Source organism: Pelobates fuscus, chromosome 11, assembly GCF_036172605.1.
Source record: "Pelobates fuscus isolate aPelFus1 chromosome 11, aPelFus1.pri, whole genome shotgun sequence".
NCBI classification, from domain to species: Eukaryota; Metazoa; Chordata; class Amphibia; order Anura; family Pelobatidae; genus Pelobates; species Pelobates fuscus.
In genome coordinates this window covers 122,049,225-122,069,752 of record NC_086327.1, presented here as the reverse complement: position 1 = coordinate 122,069,752, position 20,528 = coordinate 122,049,225, and the positions used below count along the sequence as shown (strand labels likewise).

The following is a 20,528-nucleotide window of genomic DNA, read 5'->3' as shown; positions in this document are numbered from 1 at the left end:
CTGCTGGTAAGATTTCCGTTAATGTGGCCTTTAACTTGAAGTGCACTTTGAATTTCCTAGAACACTCACTTTATTGAATGACCCTGTATGTGTAAACTTGGCAAAATGCAATATACAATAAAAGAGAATGCATGGGGGACCCCTAACACTGATCGCCTTCCTGCGGTCCTGTTCAGTGTTATATTTTATAATACCGATACCTGGTTTTATTCATTCATCTTTCCACAATTTAAAAAATATAATCCTCAAACTTTGCTTTTTACATTTTAGGGCCATTTAATACAAGTTACATTTTAAAAGCAGTAGTGCAACTTTGTTAACCCAGCACGGAATTTTTTTCCCTTGTGTCACAAACATTTTTTTCTTTACAGTACAGAAAGATCTGGTTAATCTGATTGCATATGTAATGGCATTTTCTTTACAGTCAAACAAAAAAATATTCCCCTGGCCTTTCCTAGCATGCGAGGCAAGATCCCTGTCCCCTCCTCCAAGGCGTGGAGAGTAATAAGGAAGTACAGGGGACTGCTAAGATCAGTATTGCACTAACTAGTAACAATAAAACAACCTTCGAGAAGGGATGACCGCGCTTACCTATGGCAGATTTTGTATTTCTACTGCTTGTTAGAGCTGCTCTCTGTCTTATAACCCCAGTAAGAGGTAAATTCTCTCAAATTATTTGAATCTCTACTAACAGTTTATTTCTGTTATGTGCAAATCCACCGTATTGTTTGTTCAGTAAGGTGCAGATCACGATTTCCAGTGCAAGAGGGTAAAAAGTCTGTTATATGCTTACTCTTATTGATTATTGTATCGAGGACATGTGGTATGTTTTTATAATGCTTTGTAAGTGCAGTGTGTGTGTGAACTGATTACAATTTGTATATCAATATATAGATAATATGTTTATATTAGTATATTATATACTCTATAATATATAATATATATTGTAGCAGTAATATACCAATACAATATATCATGTCACTAAAATAAAAACAAATATATCCCGTGAAAGCTGATTTGAAATTGTTTAATTCCTTCATGATTTAATATCTGTCTGAAATGCGCTTATTTTTCTCCCCCCATCTCTGTCCCTCTCTCCCCCTCCTTCTCTCTCTCGCTCTCCCCCTTCTCTGTACTACTCTGTGCTCTCTCTGTGGGAGGATCTGTTTGTTATATTAAGAGTAACTCATTGTATTTTTTTATGTCGATGATCATTTTGTGCTGAAATTGTCTGTGAAAGTCATTTATAGGGTTATTTATGAAAGTGAGAGTTCCTAGTGAATTTCAAATTTAAGAGTAATAGTCGAATTGGAAAAAAAGAGTCAGGTCTGCTTTCAATTCAGAATTTGTGGCCTTATATTTGAAATTCACTTTGAATTATCACGATAGTAAATAACCCTGTAAATGCTTCTTTCCCTCCCTCCTCCTTTTACTGTACAAAAGAGAGGGAGTGTCCGTTATCTCGATAAAGGGACAATTGTAGCTTTGGAACCTGGAATTGTAATTATTCCTTTAGTTCTCTGTAAGTTCTCTGTAAGTTCTCTGTAAGTTCTCTGAATGCTCTGTAAGTTCTCTGAATGCTTCCTTTTTTTCTTGGATTTTTGCTACCATTGGTGTTCTTTTAGTGCCCACGTGTTAAGAATGTCATCCCACTTGTTTCTGAAAGACAGTCCATGCCAGGAAGTAGTATCTCAAACAACCTTCTATCCACCCATCCTTCTATCCATCTATCTATCCATCCACCCATCCTTCTATTCATCCATCTATCCTTCTATCCATCCATCTATCCATCCACCCATCTATCCTTCTATCCATCCATCTAGCCATCCACCCATCCTTCTATCCATCCACCCATCCATCAATCCATCCAGCCATCCATCCACCCATCCTTCTATCCATCTATCTATCCATCCACCCATTCACACATAGAAGCCTTCCTGGTCATTACCCACCCAGTCGCCATCCAATGGCATGCACCAGAATATTTGTGTAACATAGTGGAATGCCCCATGAATTATTAGTGACTCACTTCCCTAACCGTGAAAGAGAGGACCTAACTGTGAAAGAGAGAAGTTACTGCGAGGCCCACGTTTAACACATTAATGGCCAATGGCACAGGGAATAGGAAGGTTGTAAAATGTTATTTCAGGTTTTTATTGAAAATTTCTGTAAATTCTTCCATCCATCCCTTATCTGTTAGGTAACTCAGTCAACGCTGGCGTGGAAAAAGTGTTCCCATGGTGGCTACTTTGGCCTAAAACTCACAACTCTCTGATGAATTTGCAACAATGTTTGCATTAGTAAATAACCCTGAGTTAGATTGTAAAAGTTTCAATGTGTTTCTTTGCTTTAATTCATTACAAAATGTAATTTAAACACAATAACTCCTATTAACCTTCATAAATGCTTTAGAGGAACCCAACCAACCCATTTTAAACCAAGGGGCCGTTGGGTTTAAAAGCTGGGTATATTTTTGAACCTACTTAGATGCTCTTTTCTCAGTCAGTTGAATTAAACAAGAGCATGGCTGTTTCTTTATATTTGAGGTTTTAAAGCCAGCCCTAACAGTTACTGCTATACTGTATCACAGGCTGGTAGTTGTTCTTTTCCTGTGACAATACGTTTACATAATTTACAGCAACAGTGAAGAGAAGTGTGGAAACCAGGGTTTCTTCTGTTTCCCTTCATCACATCCTCTATACGTAGTGTTTGTAAGTGGTGTTACAGTCTCCTTACAGGAAGATTTAGTAGAATGATATTCTGTGAGGGCATCATGCAATGCCTTAGCAGGGGGTTGCGATGGGTCCGTTGGTTTATTACTTACATTGTGTTAACCAGTCGAATGAAACTGGGGATAGTAAGGGATGGGGTGTGAGAAGTCGGTCGGGGATCATTGCTCATTGCATCTCTAGTGAAACAAAAAAAAAAAAAAATATGGCTTGCATACATATGTCACACCTCCCAAGTGTCCCTATTTAGGAGGGACAGACCCTATTTTGGGCCCAAACCCTCTGTCCCTCTTTTCTATGAAATCCACATTATATGAATATATAACAGAGCTCCACGGCAATAAAACTCCTAGTAATGTGTCTTTAAACTACAATTAATGTGTCTAGAAATCAGTCCGTATAAATAAAATATATTGTTCTAAATGACATTTTAGTTCCATAAGTTATTAGAAAGTCACCTAAAATTTCTTAAAACAGCCCCCCGCTGGAGTCCTACCCCAAAAGTGAAATTAAAACCACAGAAGGATTGGTTGGAAGGGCAGTGGAGATCACAGGGCAACCACGGATAAGTCATCACATATATGGCTGAAGAGGTCACATATTGAGTGGACTGAAAGAGGGATATTTGGGGTAAATGGGGGATGGGGAGGTAACAAAAGGTTGAGAAGGGTGTGTGTAGTGAGTGTGCACAGTCTCCCTATGGCTATAACTGGAATTGCAGGATTGGCTGAACAATCTCAGCCTTGTTCTGGTGTCTGCTAATGACAGTGCAACATTTCTTTAAGTATTTCAGCAATCCTGATGGCCATTAGCCATTTGTTCTGAATGTTACAAATATTGAAACATTTTCTAGTAAATTTCAAAATAGACCAATTTAGTCTGCTTTTTAAGGGTTAAAATAAAAAAAATATATATATAAAAATTGACATTGAATTTACTGAAAGAGGGGACCTGGGGTTACTAAACAGTATTGTTTATGTGGGTGTATATATCTATCTGTATATTATGTTATTATGTTATTCAACACGTTGCATATGTTATATATGTTATACTAGTTTTATATCTATACTGGGCCTAAAATTTTAAGTCCCATACTACTAGCCAGCCTTAAAAGTTACTTGTAACTGCAAGCCTTCGCATACATCAGGAAAAAAACAACAATAAAGTGCGCTATGTATTTAAGACAATAGCAATATTACTCAATATTGAGAACCTTAACATACCCACGAGGGGTGATATTCTACTGTCTAGGGCTAACTTGTAATGCTGGCTCCCTCCCTAGGAGTTTTATCACTTTTCATTCTTTTTATCACGGTTTCCTGATGTCTATAGGTTATGTTTGTGTTTGTAGATGATTAACTTGTGCTGGGAGTTTGAATTTCAAATATTTGCATTAGACCAGGAAATGTGGGTAATTGAAACGTGATTTGCACATTTTTGGTTAGAAAACTTCAAAATTATAAAATGATCCAACTGCTATTTTAGGCTGAAATTTACAGCTGCCTTGTCATGATCTGAGAGTTTCCTCTTTAATTCTGTCATTTACAGAAACTTGCTCAAAGCAAACGCGACTAAATTTCCTTAATGGCACTCTGTTTCAGACTACTGGATATTTAAAGAAACATGGCACGCACCATAACTACTACAGCGTGCTGCAGTGTTTATGGTGCTAGGCGTGCCCCGATGCACCCACAATGTAAATAGACTAGCTGTTTAAATAACGGTTTGACTTCTTACCTCTTTGCCTGCTTACTCTACACCTCCTGTCTGCTAGAAGCTCTATTTATTGAGCTAAGTCTGGCTTTGCAGGGCCGAGCTCATTGGCTGAGAGTGATCAACTGATGCTCTCAGCCAACGTGCTGGCCTTGCACTGCAGGACTCAGCTCAGGAGAGCTTATGGATACTCCAAAGCAAGAGCTACTGGTGGAGAGGAGGTGTAGAGCGGCACCTGGAGTCAGTGTGCCATTCAGACAGCCTCTAGTGTCTCCAGGACAAACTAGATTCATTAATTGAATCTATTCTAAATTAGACATCAGCCTGCAGAGCACTTCGACCCTGGACTCTGGGTGTGAGTCCACAACTACACTGTGGCAAGCATTGAATTCAATGATTCTCATAGACAAGAACTGGATTGGTGGATCATGCCCACATGACAATTTCACATTTAGCTGGACAAGAGCCGCCAGTCCTGATGACATCACAGTAGGAGGATCGGGCTGCAGTGAATGGATTTACAGCAAAGCTGACTTTTTTTTTTTTTTACAAATAATTCTAAATCCACTGTTTCTCTCCTTGTAGCTGACAGCCTCTCTGCTCCTGAAGATGTGTACTATGAAAACGATTTCTTAACATGGACTCCTGCCAATTCTAACATAGACGGCAATTCGTATGAAGTGGAGTATTCTGGGTAAGATCCCATTAATACCTTGCTGCGTCCAACGTCTGCACACTTAGCAATGCTTTAATACATTTCTAACAGCATGGTTTTATATCGATATATGTATTTATTTTTTTTGCATACAAGATATATTTTACCGTTAGATTTTGCCAAAATCTTTGTCTTTATTCTTTTTTATGTTTTTAATCCACTGTATAGCACATCGGAATGATGCGGTGCGTCATACAAAATAACAGCTAACAATAATGACGTGAATATTTCTTTGTATTCTGGGCATTGACTTTCAGTATATGATACATACCTGTTTTCCAGTAGATTTCCTAGTTTTTTTTTAAATAATGACAGTGAAACAGTGTGTACTTAGTAAATCGGTGGGAAACATGATCCACTGAGAGTCAGCTAATGTCCTCCTGTTTTCCTTAGCTACTGCCTTGGGTTGTAGTGTTTTTGCCTCACCTTAACTGTTATTATGTGTGCTGTTTACAATACACTATTTCCAATATCTAATAGAATTTCAATCTGTGCAAGTGTTTGTTCTTTGCATGGATTACCTTAGTTAAATACTTTAGTTTCTACCATAGCTCCAGCTGTCCATGCTGTGGTTGTGTTGCAAGGAGAGACAGGATATTTAATTAGTTATACAGGTCATTGTTTGTATATTGATAAATCCCATTGTTCAAAGTATGTTCTCCTAATTAAGGGTTCAGTGTATTCATTTGGAACTGACCATGGACATTCATTTTTATGCTCCTCTTTCCAGCTTTGGAAGTGGGATTTGGAAGCCTGTTCCTCATTGCTCTCCTACTTTAAATCACACATGTTCGCTGGAAGTGAAGACTTTACCTGAAGCAGAAGGATATTATGGGCGAGTCAGGACTATCTCTGGGAAGCAAACATCAAAATGGGTGCAAACCGAACTCAAACTCAACTCAACAAACTCAAACTCTAAATCAGACAAAGGTAAACTGGATGTAGGCACTGACTGGAGTTTTGCCGTTGGTCGTTAAAGCATTCAATAGAAATGCTTGAAGGGGCCAAAAAGCACCACAACACAACTTTTAGTCTTTTGATTCAACCCATCTATTAAAGATAAACATTTTGGAGCAGTTTGACAAAAACTGCAGCTCCCGAGCACTCTCAGCCAATCATTGTTGCCCAAGGTCCGATGGCTTTGGACGGATAACGTAGAGGTAAAGCTTCAACATCAATTGGGCGGCAGTAAAGGGTCCAAGATTTGGATGCTGGGTAATCAAAAAGGGTTTGACAAATAAGATGAGACTTCACCCAAAGTTTAACAGCATCATGTCAATTACAATGAGTTATGTTTTGATAATGGTGCTTAGATAATGGTCCTCGAAATATATATATTTTTCAAATAATTTTAAATTTTTTGTTGAATTTCACTTTTGATTTTTCTACCGACTTTTTTTTAGTGTGCGCTTACCACACTGGCTGTTGAGAAAAAAGATTGATGAAAGTATTGATTGATGAAAGATTGATGAAAATATGAGAAAAGTATTATTCTGTAATAACAAAAACAATAATACATAAATAAATAAAAAGCTAATATAAGGGTTTATTCAATAAACAGAATATTGACAATGAAGTATCAAAGTTTAGGCTAAAACATTTAATTTGAAAACATTCTTAAGCTCAGCTTCATTTTATCATGATCCTATGAATTATCTACAATTTATTGCTCATTGGAGGTGTATTAATTGAGCAACTAGTCATGGTATAATTAAGGCTAAATTAACTGACTTTTCTAAGTTTCTGTAATCTGATTTTCAATTCACTATAATTCACTGTCTAGTGAATAAACTCGGGTATTTGTATATTGTTCTAATTCCATTTTCTCTTGCCATCCAGGTGACATCCTCTCCGTGCCACAGGAAGTGCACTTTGAGTTGGAATTCTTTCCCCATCTTTTAAAATGGTCGCCTCCTAATTCTACCACTGACAACATTACATATGAAGTGCAGTATATCAGGTAAGGCAACATTACACTCACACTTGGGTGTAAAATCGCTAAACAAAAATCATTGGCAATAAAAAAAAATTCTAGAAAAAAAACGGTCAACTTACCATTGCGATTTGATGGATTGCCTACACAGCATTTACCATTTTGTTTTTACTTCTCACAAGGTATGGGGGTTTATGGGAACCTGTACCGCATTGCTCTCCCACCTTCGATCTCAGCTGTGACCTGACAGTAGAGACATTACCTGAATCTTTAGGATATTATGGAAGAGTCAGGAGTGTCTCTGGGAACCAAACATCGGAGTGGATCCGAACAAATCGCTACACATCCAAAGATGGTAATTACGGAGGAGAGAGGAAATAACTATTTAGTGTTGTTTGGTCTTTCATGGAAAAAGTACTTGTGATGTTGTTGTTGCTGGGATAATTTCTAGATTTAATTATAACAGGAGTAATGCTTGCATTTAATTTCAATCTAAATAAAAGAGAAATCAAATATACACTACCAGGGCTGTTCACTGAAAGGATAATTAAAATAAAATTTCAAATGTAAGTCCATAGAAACATAGCTGACTTTTTGCTTCGACTGCTTCAGAAATTCACTTTGAATTCTCATGTTAGTGAATAACCTTGATACAATTTATAGAATATATTTAAAGGATTACTCCGAGCATCATAACAACTACAGCCCAGTGAAGTGGTAATGGTTGTAATGATGCCATAGTACCCTGGAGCCATTTCCCAGTAAGAGGGTAGGCCGGGTGTCGAGCACTACCTCTTATGCTGGCTGTAGATGCCCAATGCCGATCCTGCTATTCATTCACACAGAGTCTTTGCAACAAGATGACTTCAAAACACTGAAGTGGCCATGGGGCTCGGAGTAACCCTTTCTCCATCAGGTGTGCATGTGCATGTCAATTAGAGATAAATTATTGGATATTTCACCTGCAGGGTCATATCTTCATTATTACAATGTTTAAATATTTATTATTATAACAAATAAGGGCAGCCATTAGTTTAGACTTGTTTTGTTGGTTCATCTTGTGGCCCATTCCCAGCAACTACACTTAATTTATCTCTCTGAGCAGTTGACTGACAGGGACATATGGCCAGTTAGAAAACCTCTCCACGGAGTTATGCAGGGAATCCAGGGGAAAAATAAGGAACATCCTGAATGAGCTATCGAAATGGGCAATGTGTTCTTATGACTACAGCAACACCGGATTCTGTACATACTCCCGCATATAGCATTCGTGCTTGTCTTGTCACAAAATGACAGCCTTAAAGTAGAGTTAATGTGAGCACGTAGATAGCTTTCCTACAACTGACTGCCAATAAAAGTCTGAGTTGATAATTGTTCGTATCTGGATCCCTTTACCATCGCTAGGCTGAGTTACCTGCGTAAGACCATGCTGGATCTTAAGGCGAATCAGTTCTTAACCCTCCTAAATGATAGAATGACAACATATCTTATTGTAAACCAGCCTACGCACATGGTGAACTCTCCAACGAGTTATCAAACTGGCTGCTGCAGTGATTTATCCATGTTCCTCCCCCATTGAGTATTGAGTATGAAGAAAGTGGTTGGTGAGAGAGATGTTTTGCATGGATGTACCCTAAATTCCCATGAAAAGTTAATGTATGCTATGACTAGTAATAACGTTTTGTACATCACTAATTATATATTTGATTGTTTTTCAGTTAAACTATCCCCACCCAGCGTCGACCTCCATGTAGATGGCAGCTCTTTCATTGTCCATCTTACTCTACCTAAAATCGAATACATGAACCTCACCCAGCGATTCGAGGATATTTTCCCGTTTTCTCGTGTCTACACTATACATGTTCGAAGAACCTCAGATAACCATAGAGTAAGTACATATAACCTTGCTGTGGTAGTAATGCCATGTTGTTATCAGTGTATACTGGATTAGAATTGGGTCCTTACAGTGGATACAAGTATCAGATGGGATTTGTTATAAAAAATAATATTGATTTCTCATTTTACACCTTCACCCACCCTAGACCTAAAATCTGCCTGTCATGTAATTTCTGTATGGTGTGAGTTACCATAATTAATTTTTTATGGTGTTTTCAGTTTGAACAGGAGGAGGACGAACTACAATTCCTCATCTCTGACCTGGCTGGAGGACATGAGTACTGTGTGTCTGTACAAACTTCAGTCACATCCCGCGGTAACATTGGAAAGCTTTCCAAAGAACACTGTGCTTGGCTTCCAGTGAATGGTAAAAATATTGGGTTACAAAAAACATACTTAGCAATACATTAGCATAATTATCCCTAAATTAATTAACTTCATTTACAAAAAAAAAAATCTAAATTTGTCCTTCAAATTTTAAAAAAAGAAAAAAATGTAAACCACTCACCCTCAGCCATAGCAGAAGGTGCAACAACCCTGTTCCCACCAAACTGGTTACTAATATACAAGAAAAACATATAGGTTCACGCTCCCCTCTAGTTGTGTGCAAATATACTTTAAACTGTGAAAGGGCACAAATAAAGGAGTTTTTCACACAACCTGCTTTTTTCTTAGTATAGCAGTTGTGATTTTCAGCAACTAAAAATAGAAGCTTGTGTCTCATTTTATGGGATTCTGAAGAATTAGTCACAATCCCAGAGACATCTGAGTCAATTTTTCATGTACAGATATAAATCAATAAACGTTTGTTTAAATTACCAGTACCATAAGTGTTCATGGGGGTGGTGAGGATTTAGTGGCTAAAGCCCTCAATGTGGGACTCTTCAGCCTGCATCTCCACACTTTTCTGTTAGAGTAGAGGTCTTTGAGTTTTCCTTTTGGCTCAAGCTCCAGCTGTTTCTAGAACCTAGTAGCACCCGTGACCAAAACATTTCTCAGAAGAACAAAATGCAATACTCTGTGATCATATCCACATAGATAGACTGATATGTTTGTATGCATATTATTTTCTGAGATGGACTGTCTTTTTCTCAGCAGAAGTCGACAGCAGCATGCTTGTCATTGTGGCTTCCAGTATCCTGGCTATTGTGGCATTCCTAATCTTCTTCAACATCTTCATCTGTTTCTACCTTCGGAAAAGAGTGAAGACTCCACCAGCTCTGGTGAGCTACATAGATATAATGCTGGTCTGCACAGTAGGTGGACAAACCTATTGTGAAACCACATGTCTTATAGATATTAGTGGAGATTTATATTCTTTTAGAGCAAAGAAGTACTCTAAAATACTGCAAGTGGGGCAATCGGCCTGGAATAATAATGATGAAAAAGGTTCCACTAGAGAACCAGATGAAGTTGCCGGAGAAACTCCACGATAATTTGATTATATTACAAAATAGACATTCAGGTCCAAAAAAGGGAATAATAGTCCAAAAAATTTAGATTTCTCCAATAGATAAAATAATAGTAGAGCAACTTTATTGAAATATCTGAAAAAATAGAATAGGAGACAATATAGTACACATTAAAAAGCCATATGGTGGTGCATGATGGGATCAGATAAAGTATGTCATACACTTCATGAGTTAAGAATAGCTTAAACTACCCAATTTCTCAGAAGAAGCAATTCACCATGTAACTAATATTTTATCTATTGGAGAGATCTCCATTTTTGGACTCATGCCCTTTTTGGGCTTATTTGTCTATTTTACAATACTATCTCCTTGGAAACCAGTGGAATCGGCAGGCACATACCATTGGTGGCATTAATTAATCTCTTGTGAAATTTAGAGTGATTCAAAAATATACCTGATAATTTTGTGATAAACATGTTAAGTTTGACACACTCTTTTTTTTTGTATAAAACGATTGTTGGGCAACAATGTAGTGGAGTGTTATTTTTTTTACTAGGTAATTTTTGAAATAGATCTAACTTTTTTTATTTATGATTGTGTGCCATTCGTAATTATTAAGCTTGCTGACATGTCAATTCTAATGGAATAAGTGAATCTAGTAAAAGTCTTCAAGATATCTTCAAGTCTGCAGATGAATAGCTTAGATCAACGAGTTTGCAAAACATTATATAATATCACATTAGGTTGTAGTTTTTTCTATTGAGAAAACAAAATAGAAAAAACTAAAAAAAAAAGCTTTGCAAATGTTTCAACACTTACAAAAAAATTCCAAATTGATTTATCTACAGATACCACCATTAAAGTCTACAGGATTTTTTGTAGATAAATCATTTGGAAAATTTTTCTAACAGTATTGAATCATTTGTGAAGCTTATTAAAATGAAGCCTTATTTATAAATGTCAGAGTTCTATGTAATTAGTAATGCTTATTTTTATCATTTCCCTAGAAGTCTCTCATTAAGAGAAGTTGGTCTTGGATAGATAGACCTGCTACTCCCACAACGGAGGGCAAGATTTCTTTATACTGGGAGAGTGAACTGACTGATCATCTCATGTTGGAACCAAGAAATTCCTTGTTGCGTAGCAGTGCTGACAGCGGATTTGGAAGCCAGATTTTAACAGGAAGATGCATAATGCCTCTGAATGGGTTCTCAAAATATGACAGAGATGACATTGACCCAGATACAAATATAAGTCAAACAACACAAATTATGGATATTCCTGTGAATAGACAGAACTCCGAAATCCACGGAGATGACAGTGGGATAAGCTTATCCACGGATTCCCCAGTTCTTAAACGCAGCTGTAGCAATAGGGGGTCCATATATGAAAAAGACTTTGAAAGTTCTGAAGACGGTAGCAAAGAGATTCTGGAAAATGAAGTATCGGGATATCTGAAGCAGCCAGTTTCTAAGGATGCTCCGATGGATGTAGAAGACAAAGATATTCAGAAAACTTGGCAATTAAGCACTAGTGGTTACCATAAGCAAGGCTCAGAAAACTTATATAATTGTCATTCGGATTTTCAGGGACACTGTGATGATCTACAAGGACCTTGGACTCAGATACCAGAAGGGTTTACTTCTACAGTCCCACTTACTCCAGCTTTCAGTCCTTTCAGCAGGGTTTTGTTGGACCTGGGGGTCAATCCTCTTTCTCTGGGAGATGTAGAGCTTGTGGATATTTCATGATTACCCAAAAGATAGGACTTTAAAATAATGTTTCCTGATAACATTGATGTAGCCATGACAGGATGACAGACTCTTATCCTCAATGTCCAAGCTGTAACAATGCTCTCAGTGTGTAAAGATCCAAACATTAATCAGAATAATGTTTTCCTAATATGTGATCTTCCTGTTCTGTAAATATACTGTATCCATTTTGCACATTTTTGTACACTAATTGGTATATTTATTTGTACATATAATATTTTTTTTAATCCTTGTAGAGTATTAGTGTTTTTTTTTCCTGCTGTAATTTTCATTCCTTATTTATTAAAATTGTGTAAAAAAAAGTTTGAGCATTATATTGTCCAATCAAGTATAAGATGAGAAAAATAAAACAATGTTTGAATAAGGTGACAAAAGAGAAAAGAAATCAGTGAATCAAAGTTATCCCATTATATGAGTGTTTAAAACTGGAAAAAAAGAAGATTGAGGATGCAAAATGAGAGGAATTAAGTTTTAATTATAAGTTTTGATTAAGTGGACCTTGATTTTGGAAGAGATCACTATTTCTTGCCTTTTATGTCATATTCAATTAAAGACTTGCCAGAGTTGTGGAAAAATATTCCTACTCAGCTATTCTTTCAGTTCACCGGCTAAATCCTAAAATTCCTGTATCAATTCACGACTTTTTTTTAGTTTATTTATAGATTTGATGTCACGTCTTGGAGCCCTCAGCCTCTACTCCAGGAAGCAGCTGATAAGAGATCTGCACTTTATATGTTTATAATGTTCACTAAGGAGTATATGCCCAAACCCTGCATCATAACTGAGCGACATGGAATAGGTGGAGAGGGCCCAAGTCAACTGACAGTTGTGGTGGCCTCAAAAATTCATTCCAATACCCTCCAGCTGGTATAATCTTGAAATGAATCCTGAAATAATTCATACACAATCAGTCATTGCAATGGAATCACTGCCAACACTAGTTTCCTAGAGAGAACAAAGTCCATCTCCACGGAGTCGTTGAGTTATTGATTTAGTAACCACGGCCTCAATTTAGTAAGCTGTTCAAATAATTCAATACTGTTAGAAAAGTTTCCAAGTGGTTTATCTACAGAAGTCATCATTAAAGTCTTTGGCAATTTTTTGTAGATAAATTATTTGGAAATGTTTCTAACAGTCTTGAATCAATTAGAAAGCCAATTAAATCCAGGTCAAAGTCTAATCTGGAGAATCCGAGTTCCACAAAAGTTATACAAATATGAAATGTGTGTTTTTATTCGAGGATCAGTGAACGAGGATTCAGTCCACTGAATGATTTGAGGTTTTATTACATTTTGTACAATCCATTAAATGTTTTAACTGTATAAATTTATGTTGAGTCAGTGTAAAAGAAATTGAAGCATAGAATGTTGTTAGCAGAATGAAAATGTAGTGAATCAAAACTTGAGCAATTGGGGGCAAAATGAAAAACTGAGAGCAATCAACTGAAACTATCCTTCATTATCTTGGAAAATGTTTGATGAATCATTTCTTCTGACAAGGACCTAAATTACCACTCCATTTGGCATTTAACACTAATACAGAGAATAGCAAGTTTGGGAAAATTAACAAACCTTGAACATCTCAGTAAACGTTTAATCAAACACATTCCCAATAATAAAACACTCGACACAAATATCCACTGGTTTAGTTACACTATTCCTGAAACTAGTTTGTATCGTTGCAGGGTTTAACGCATTTTCAATATCTGTCACACCTTTTGTTTACACGATCAATAAAGTCATTTAGGTGTAGTTCGATCTGCTATCTTTAGTTATAGTACTAAGGTGAAATACGCCAAGAGCAAGACTCAAGTTAATATTTTACACAATATGTGTTACATAGGTAACTGATATCGGAAAGGATTCACAAGTTGGGTCTTTCCTGCACAAGAGAGGTAGCACAACCTAGTAAAAGAAACAATTCAATATTTGATACAACCAGTCATTTCACATGGGGACAGTAGGCCAGACCTGACTCTAGGAAAGTTGTGTTGCCATATAATACTGGATAAATTGCAATAATTCTAATGCCCGATTGGGCCCCCCTTCTAGATCCCTCGACTTTGTTCTGTAAGTGTTGTAGTTTCTGAGGGTTGTGTCGGAGGAGTGCCTATTTATGTTTGAGTAGTGTGTGTGTAAAGGGTCTGAGTGCGTGTGTGTATTTTATTTTGCTCCCCTCCTGCTTACATTTAGACAGGAGGAGGTGTTAACACTGGTGGTTCAGTAGAGGCCTGCTGGGAATCAGGATCCATGGTGGTCCATGGTAGTTACGTCACTGTCTATAGTAATATAGTGGTTCAATAACGGGGTAAGATTACTTTAGAAGTATTCTTCCTGTCTGGTACTCCGTTAATAACTCTGGCTGCAGAGCTCTGAGTTAATGAAAAGTCTGGGGGAGCTTGAGGGAGCTCTTCACATGATCTACACCCAACAGAAGTCCAGACCACAACACTCCCATGAGATCTTTTGATCTTGCTGCCAACTCAAGGAGGGCCCCATCACAGCTAGAGCTGTGCCCACAACATCCCTGTCTGAGCTCAGCACTAGGCAGCCACCTATGCCTCCTTATTGGTATATATATATATATTAGTGTCAGTATGCATAAATATCACATTTAATAACACGACAAGCTTTATTGACCCTTATTTAATGGACAGTGGAAAAAAAAAAAACTTAAATGAGTTCCAGTCAGTAGAAAGGGACACTATTAATTCCTTTTAGTTCTACAATATTAAAAAAAGTGTGACACAAGTACGCAGGGAGTTAAGCTACAGATGTACAGCTATAACACGTCTTTACATGCTATTGTGACTGAAAAGCTTAACAAGAACATGACTTTAGAACTGATGTACACAGGGGCAGGAAATGAAAAAATAACACAAATGGGAATTGTGAGGTCCGTAAAACGTGCATGTCCTGGGCTGCCTGATATTGATGGGAGTCATGTTTCTAGACTGCTGCTGTCCTATTGTGGCTACTACTGTTAATGTTGTCTCTCTTCTATTAATTTATTGGTGAAAGGGCCAGACTGGGAATGAAAAGCAGCCTTGGAAATAAATCTCAATACCAGCCCGATAACGCGTCCTGCCAGCATGGTTTGCAGATATAGAGGTGGAAAAGATAACTTAAAATTGAAAATTATTACTCTAATGTGAAAATAAACACTTACAGATCTTCAAAATAAACAAAAGAGTGAATTTATTTTAAGTAAATGTGGATTTGCATATAATCAATGTTTCAGACAAACTACCTTGACATATTAAGGAAAGTTTGGTAATAACATTGAAATTGTGAATGTATGTTGTTGCTAAATTGTATTTACCGGTAACCATTTATTTTGAAGTCCTATGAGCATGCTCTTCACTTAGCAAAGCATTGGGAGGCTATTGCACACACTAGGCAAAACTCTGCACCAATGACCATCTCCTTATAGAGATGCATTGAATTAATCCTCTATGGTAAGCGTTCAGTGTCTCCATGCAGAGCGTGGAGATGCTGAAATGATATGCTGCACACTGCACAGAACTGGACTAGAAAGCACCACTAGTGGCCGTTTGAGTGACTGCTACTAGAAGTGTTCCTAGGCAGCAATGTCTCAGCCTCAGCAATGTCTCATGACTCAGCCTCCAGGGGCAAGCTGTAGACATCAGAACCACTACATTAAACTGTAGTGGTTCTGGTGGCTATAGTGTCCCTTTAATTAGACATCTTATCCCCTCTTTTGATTGTCTTATCTGCTTTACTGTAATGACACACATTGATGCAAGGGGGAGCTGGAGGAATGAGACTCTGTGGGTCTCATTCCATCCCTCAGCCCCTGTGGGTCTCATGCCCCCCTCCTCAGTCCCACTGTGTTTCACCCATTCCCCACCCCTTATGTACCTTCTTATAGCGTGGCCGAGCCATGGACCTTCTGTTTCCTCTCCTCAGCCTAACAGGATGCTGTTTGGTGCTCTCAGTGAGCACTTCCTGACAGTCAATGTAGGGGAACAAGAAACCCTCTACCTGCGGTCCGCTTGGCCACGCTACATGCCTATGTGCTTCCTATATCATGGTGAGTCAGTCCAGCCCTGTATGCTGATATACACAGTGTCTCATTGTGTATCCCCGGCATCTTGTTTCTTAGCAGTAATGGGAGAGTAGCAGATTTTAAGGGACAATATAGACACCCAGACCACTCCATCTCATTGAAGTGGTCTGGGTGCAGTGCCCCTGTCCCTTTAACACTGCAATGTTAATTATTGCAGTTTCTGAGAAACCTCAATAATTAACATTGCAGAATAAGTCTCCCTTTAGAAGCTTGCTCTCAGACAGTTACTACAGGTGCTTCCTAGCGTTTCGCTAGAATTTAACTGCCTGAAACAATGCTGGACATCCTCACGCTTTGCATGAGGGCATCCAGCATCTTGAAAAACCTAATAGAATGCGTTAATTGAATGCTTTCTTATTGGAGAGCCCTGCACACAGAACTCGCCGAGCATGCATAGTACGTGCCCCCATCACTGGCATTGCAAGAAGAGAATTCGTTTTTGATAATTACATTTAAGAAACAGAAGGTCCAAATTTGTCTTAAACATAGATCTTTCAAAAATGTCCAGGCCGTCAGTCAGTAATACCTCTGGCATCTAGTGGTGTTAGGAGCAATAGAAGACTTTCTACACTAAATGAGGAGGAATGGACTTTGTATTCTAAAAGCCTTTGCTATCAGCCAGTTCACAGAGGGAAAGTTAGATTTTATTTTATCAGTGTTGCAAATAGTGAGCCTAGGGTCCAAGGAAAGTCATGTGCAGCCCTTCTCCCTTTGCCACAGAATAGCAGTATGATCCATCCATCTTTGTCTGACTATGGTCCTATGGAAACCACAATCTGCTGATCTTTCCATTGAGGTCAAGGTCCTCCCTAAACTGTAGAAAGAAAACAGATGGGAAAAGTGCAATGGTTAAATATGTTTTATAGTGTATAAATATATATGTCTAAAATTCAAATTATAGTGAATTGAAAACTAATTTTCAACTTTTTGTCTAAAATAATAATTTGGAAAAATCATCAAACCCAGCTATGCTCAAAGCTTAGTTATTTTACCCCAAGTTTTTGTTATTTTTGTTTCAATTAGCTATGTTTAACTGTTTAATAATTAACTGGTTCATAAACCACTATATATTCAGATATTCTTGTCTTCAACAACTCCTTTTTTCCACTTTCCCTTTAAACTTATTAAATATTGTGTCTCTCTCCCAGTACTTGTTCTTTTAATGTATGTTAAAGGCAGACCTCTTCCTCTTACAGAACTAACTGAATGTCGCCCATAGAGCTGTGGTTGTCTGAATCACGCACATGAGTATATAATGCAATCGAAACATACTAACCCAAGACTAACCCAAGTATCTTGTTTATCAGAATTATCTGTACATTTCTTGCTTGAAGCTGTTTGCAATTCTCTGATTAAGTATAACTAGTTATGAAAGTTCGGATTAATTGATGGATTATTCCTAATGACACATTGCCCATTTTTATAGACTACTAATGGAAACTGTGTAAAAATGTTACATTTTTATTTAGCGCAACAATATATTAAGGCAAATTATATAATTTTTTTTAATTTTTTTTAAATATAGAGATTGACTGTAACTTAACAAAACATTAAATGGAGGGACTGGGAGTGTTTTAATGATGGATAGTATAAAATGGAGAGTTAATGGAGAAGGAACAGCTAGAATAAAGCACATTAGAGAACAACTGGGGAAATGAAAGGACGGAACGAACAAAAAGTGGTAAAAGACCACTGCAGTTAAAAAATAAAATGACAAGACTAGTTAAATAATATTGCAAAGTAATGTGTAAGCGTGGTTCATGAACTAAAGTCCCACATGCTGCTGGATTCAATGTAGAACTTGCTGCTACTATGCAGTAGTGCTTCAGCACTTTCCCATGGACCTTGCTACATAGAGTAATGCGTAAAAGGGCTTAGGAAACATGGGGAGAGTGATTCACTAGGTTTCTAAGAGACAACGAGACAGGTGATGAAATATTATAGAAAAGGAAATGGATGGGAACTACGGTATCACAAAAAGATGTCAAATGAAGCAATTGTGATTTCTGGGAGGAACGGGACTGCACCTTGATGAAGCAACATGAAGCACAGATCTCCGGTTCTCTTACCAGACTACCGGTGTCACCTGACCTGTAAACTCCTGATAGCAAATACTAAGGGAGCTATGATGTTTTTCAGCTGACACAGTTACAGAAAAAGCCCTAAAAAAAAAACAAATCCAAGACTCCATTCATTCCATTGGCAGCTAGTGATGTTTTAAGATGGTGGCTGGTGAAATTTTAAGATGGTGGGGCACAAGACTTCTCCCTATACAGTACAGAGATACTCATACAATATAGAGAACTGTGCATAATGAACCACAGAAACACAATAATGGCTTGCTCTAGCATTAGCAACAATATTCATTACCTCCACTGTTGTGTTTCTGTGGTTTAGAATGAGCGCTCAAAGTTACCATATTTTTCCATTATGCGTAGTTATCTCATGTACGTATCACAGTCCAGCTAGTTCTTACAATAGTAACACAATATACCATTTAGGTAGAAAACACTCATCACCCCCGCTATCGTTTTTTTGATTGCGATCTAACTTTACATTTCCAGCAGGTAATTTAGAACCAATCTCTATTGGGAGGGAGAGCTCAGTCACAATTTATTTAATTACACTTGATAGATCTCCAATATGTGTCATTGCTATTCATACTTTGGTTTAGTACATTCAAGTTTCCTATGTATATTTTTCTGCCTGAACTTGTTCCGCTATAGACATGTCCTGATGTCGAGGATTTTATTCTAGCGGAATCTAACCTATACCACAATTACTCCATAACAGATGTGTCATTGGGTAAAGCTACATTGTACAGAGATTGTTTGCTATTTAGTTTTGAAGTGTGAATTCACCACTAGCAACAAACTACCCATAAAAAGTTCTTGCACCAGCTATTGAGAAACATAGAAACATAGAATGTGACGGCAGATAAGAACCATTCGGCCCATCTAATCTGCCTAATTTTCTAAATACTTTCATTAGTCCTTAGCCATATCTTATAGTTAGGATAGCCTTATGCCTATCCCACGCATGCTTAACCCCTTAAGGACACATGACGTGTGTGACACGTCATGATTCCCTTTTATTCCAGAAGTTTGGTCCTTAAGGGGTTAAACCCCCTCACTGTGTTAAACTCTACCACTTCAGCTGGAAGGCTATTCCATGCATCCACTACCCTCTCAGTAAAGTGATACTTCCTGATATTCTTTTTAAACCTTTGTCCCTCTAATTTAAGACTATGTCCTCTTGTCGTGGCAGTTTTTCTTCTTTTAAATATAGAGGGTGGGGGAGGGGAGGGGGAAGAAATAAGAACTTTGAGTAACGCTGTATATCTAAGACACATCAACTTTCAGTTGCAATCTTTTCAATCTAATTTATACAAAGCCTGCCAAATATTTGGAGTTTAAAAACATAATAACAATAATTATAATAATAGCTGGGATAATTACCATACTTACATTCCACTGTTGTTTTTGTTTTATTTTAATTTGCTTCTGTACTGAAATTATCAGGGTTAAACAATGCGACTGTGTGCCTTAATTAATGTATTTTGTTTACTTTAGTTCATGGATACAGTGTTGAAAGATACAACAATTTATTTGATGAATTGTCCTTGTATGTTTATAAAGAACATAAACTTCTCCAATATATAGTTAAAATGCAGCTTATTTTTAGAGAAAGTGATACCTTTTTTTTTTTTTTTTTCAAAAGAGAGTACTTCCCCATTAAAGGGGAAGTTTCCAAATGAAGGAACAGATTGGACCCAAAGAGAATGTGTTAATGATGGTAAGCCCTTCATCACTGAGTTTCGTTTTTGTGTTACGGATGCAACTTTGCGTTAGTTAACCCGTAATTTCCCTCTGCCACATTACTGTGGACTTAAAAGTTACTCAACACCACAATCCTGGAGGGTCCATGTCATAATCACTAGGGGTGAATTTCTGCTTGAGAGATAAGCTTAGGGGGGAAAAGCGCCAAAATCAGCGTTATCCTGATGAAAAAAACTGTATTGGCACTTACAAGAAAGGCACAATAGATAAATAAACAAATAAAGGCCTGATGAGAGCCTTATGGTTTTTTTAGGCCTCAGGGCCTTTACTCATAGGAATGTCTACTAGTCAATGGCTAAAAGTGCGTTTTATATATATATAGCCAAAATACCAGAGTATTACAGTGTGCAATGATACCTTTTTTATAGGATTAACATTAGACTTAAAAGACAAACTTTCGAGAGCTTCATGCAAGCTGGTCTTTTTTTCC

General features: G+C 37.5%; 1 protein-coding gene across 2 annotated transcripts; it reads left to right on the top strand.

Annotated features, from left to right (window-relative positions):
• Nucleotides 1–530: 530 nt before the first annotated feature.
• IL10RA (interleukin 10 receptor subunit alpha) lies at nt 531–12,248 on the top strand. 2 transcript variants are annotated; one of them, XM_063436857.1, is made up of 9 exons: nt 531–657; nt 5,028–5,136; nt 5,888–6,087; nt 6,997–7,117; nt 7,273–7,445; nt 8,809–8,978; nt 9,206–9,353; nt 10,085–10,209; nt 11,409–12,248. In XM_063436857.1, exons 1-9 carry the CDS (start codon nt 594–596, stop codon nt 12,147–12,149), a joined length of 1,851 nt encoding a protein of 616 aa, XP_063292927.1. In that variant the 5' UTR covers nt 531–593; the 3' UTR covers nt 12,150–12,248. The 2 variants fall into 2 exon arrangements, with proteins under 2 accessions (XP_063292927.1, XP_063292926.1); XM_063436856.1 differs by having other exon boundaries at nt 11,406–12,248.
• Nucleotides 12,249–20,528: the final 8,280 nt, after the last annotated feature.

What these genes read in the sequence shown, in the direction of transcription:
- IL10RA (XM_063436856.1), top strand. Translation starts at nt 594, where the DNA reads ATGGCAGATTTTGTATTTCTACTGCTTGTTAGAGCTGCTCTCTGTCTT. An exon ending in TATGAAGTGGAGTATTCTGG is followed by an intron (nt 5,137 to 5,887) that starts GTAAGATCCCAT and finishes TCCTCTTTCCAG; the next exon opens with CTTTGGAAGTGGGATTTGGA. An exon ending in TATGAAGTGCAGTATATCAG is followed by an intron (nt 7,118 to 7,272) that starts GTAAGGCAACAT and finishes ACTTCTCACAAG; the next exon opens with GTATGGGGGTTTATGGGAAC.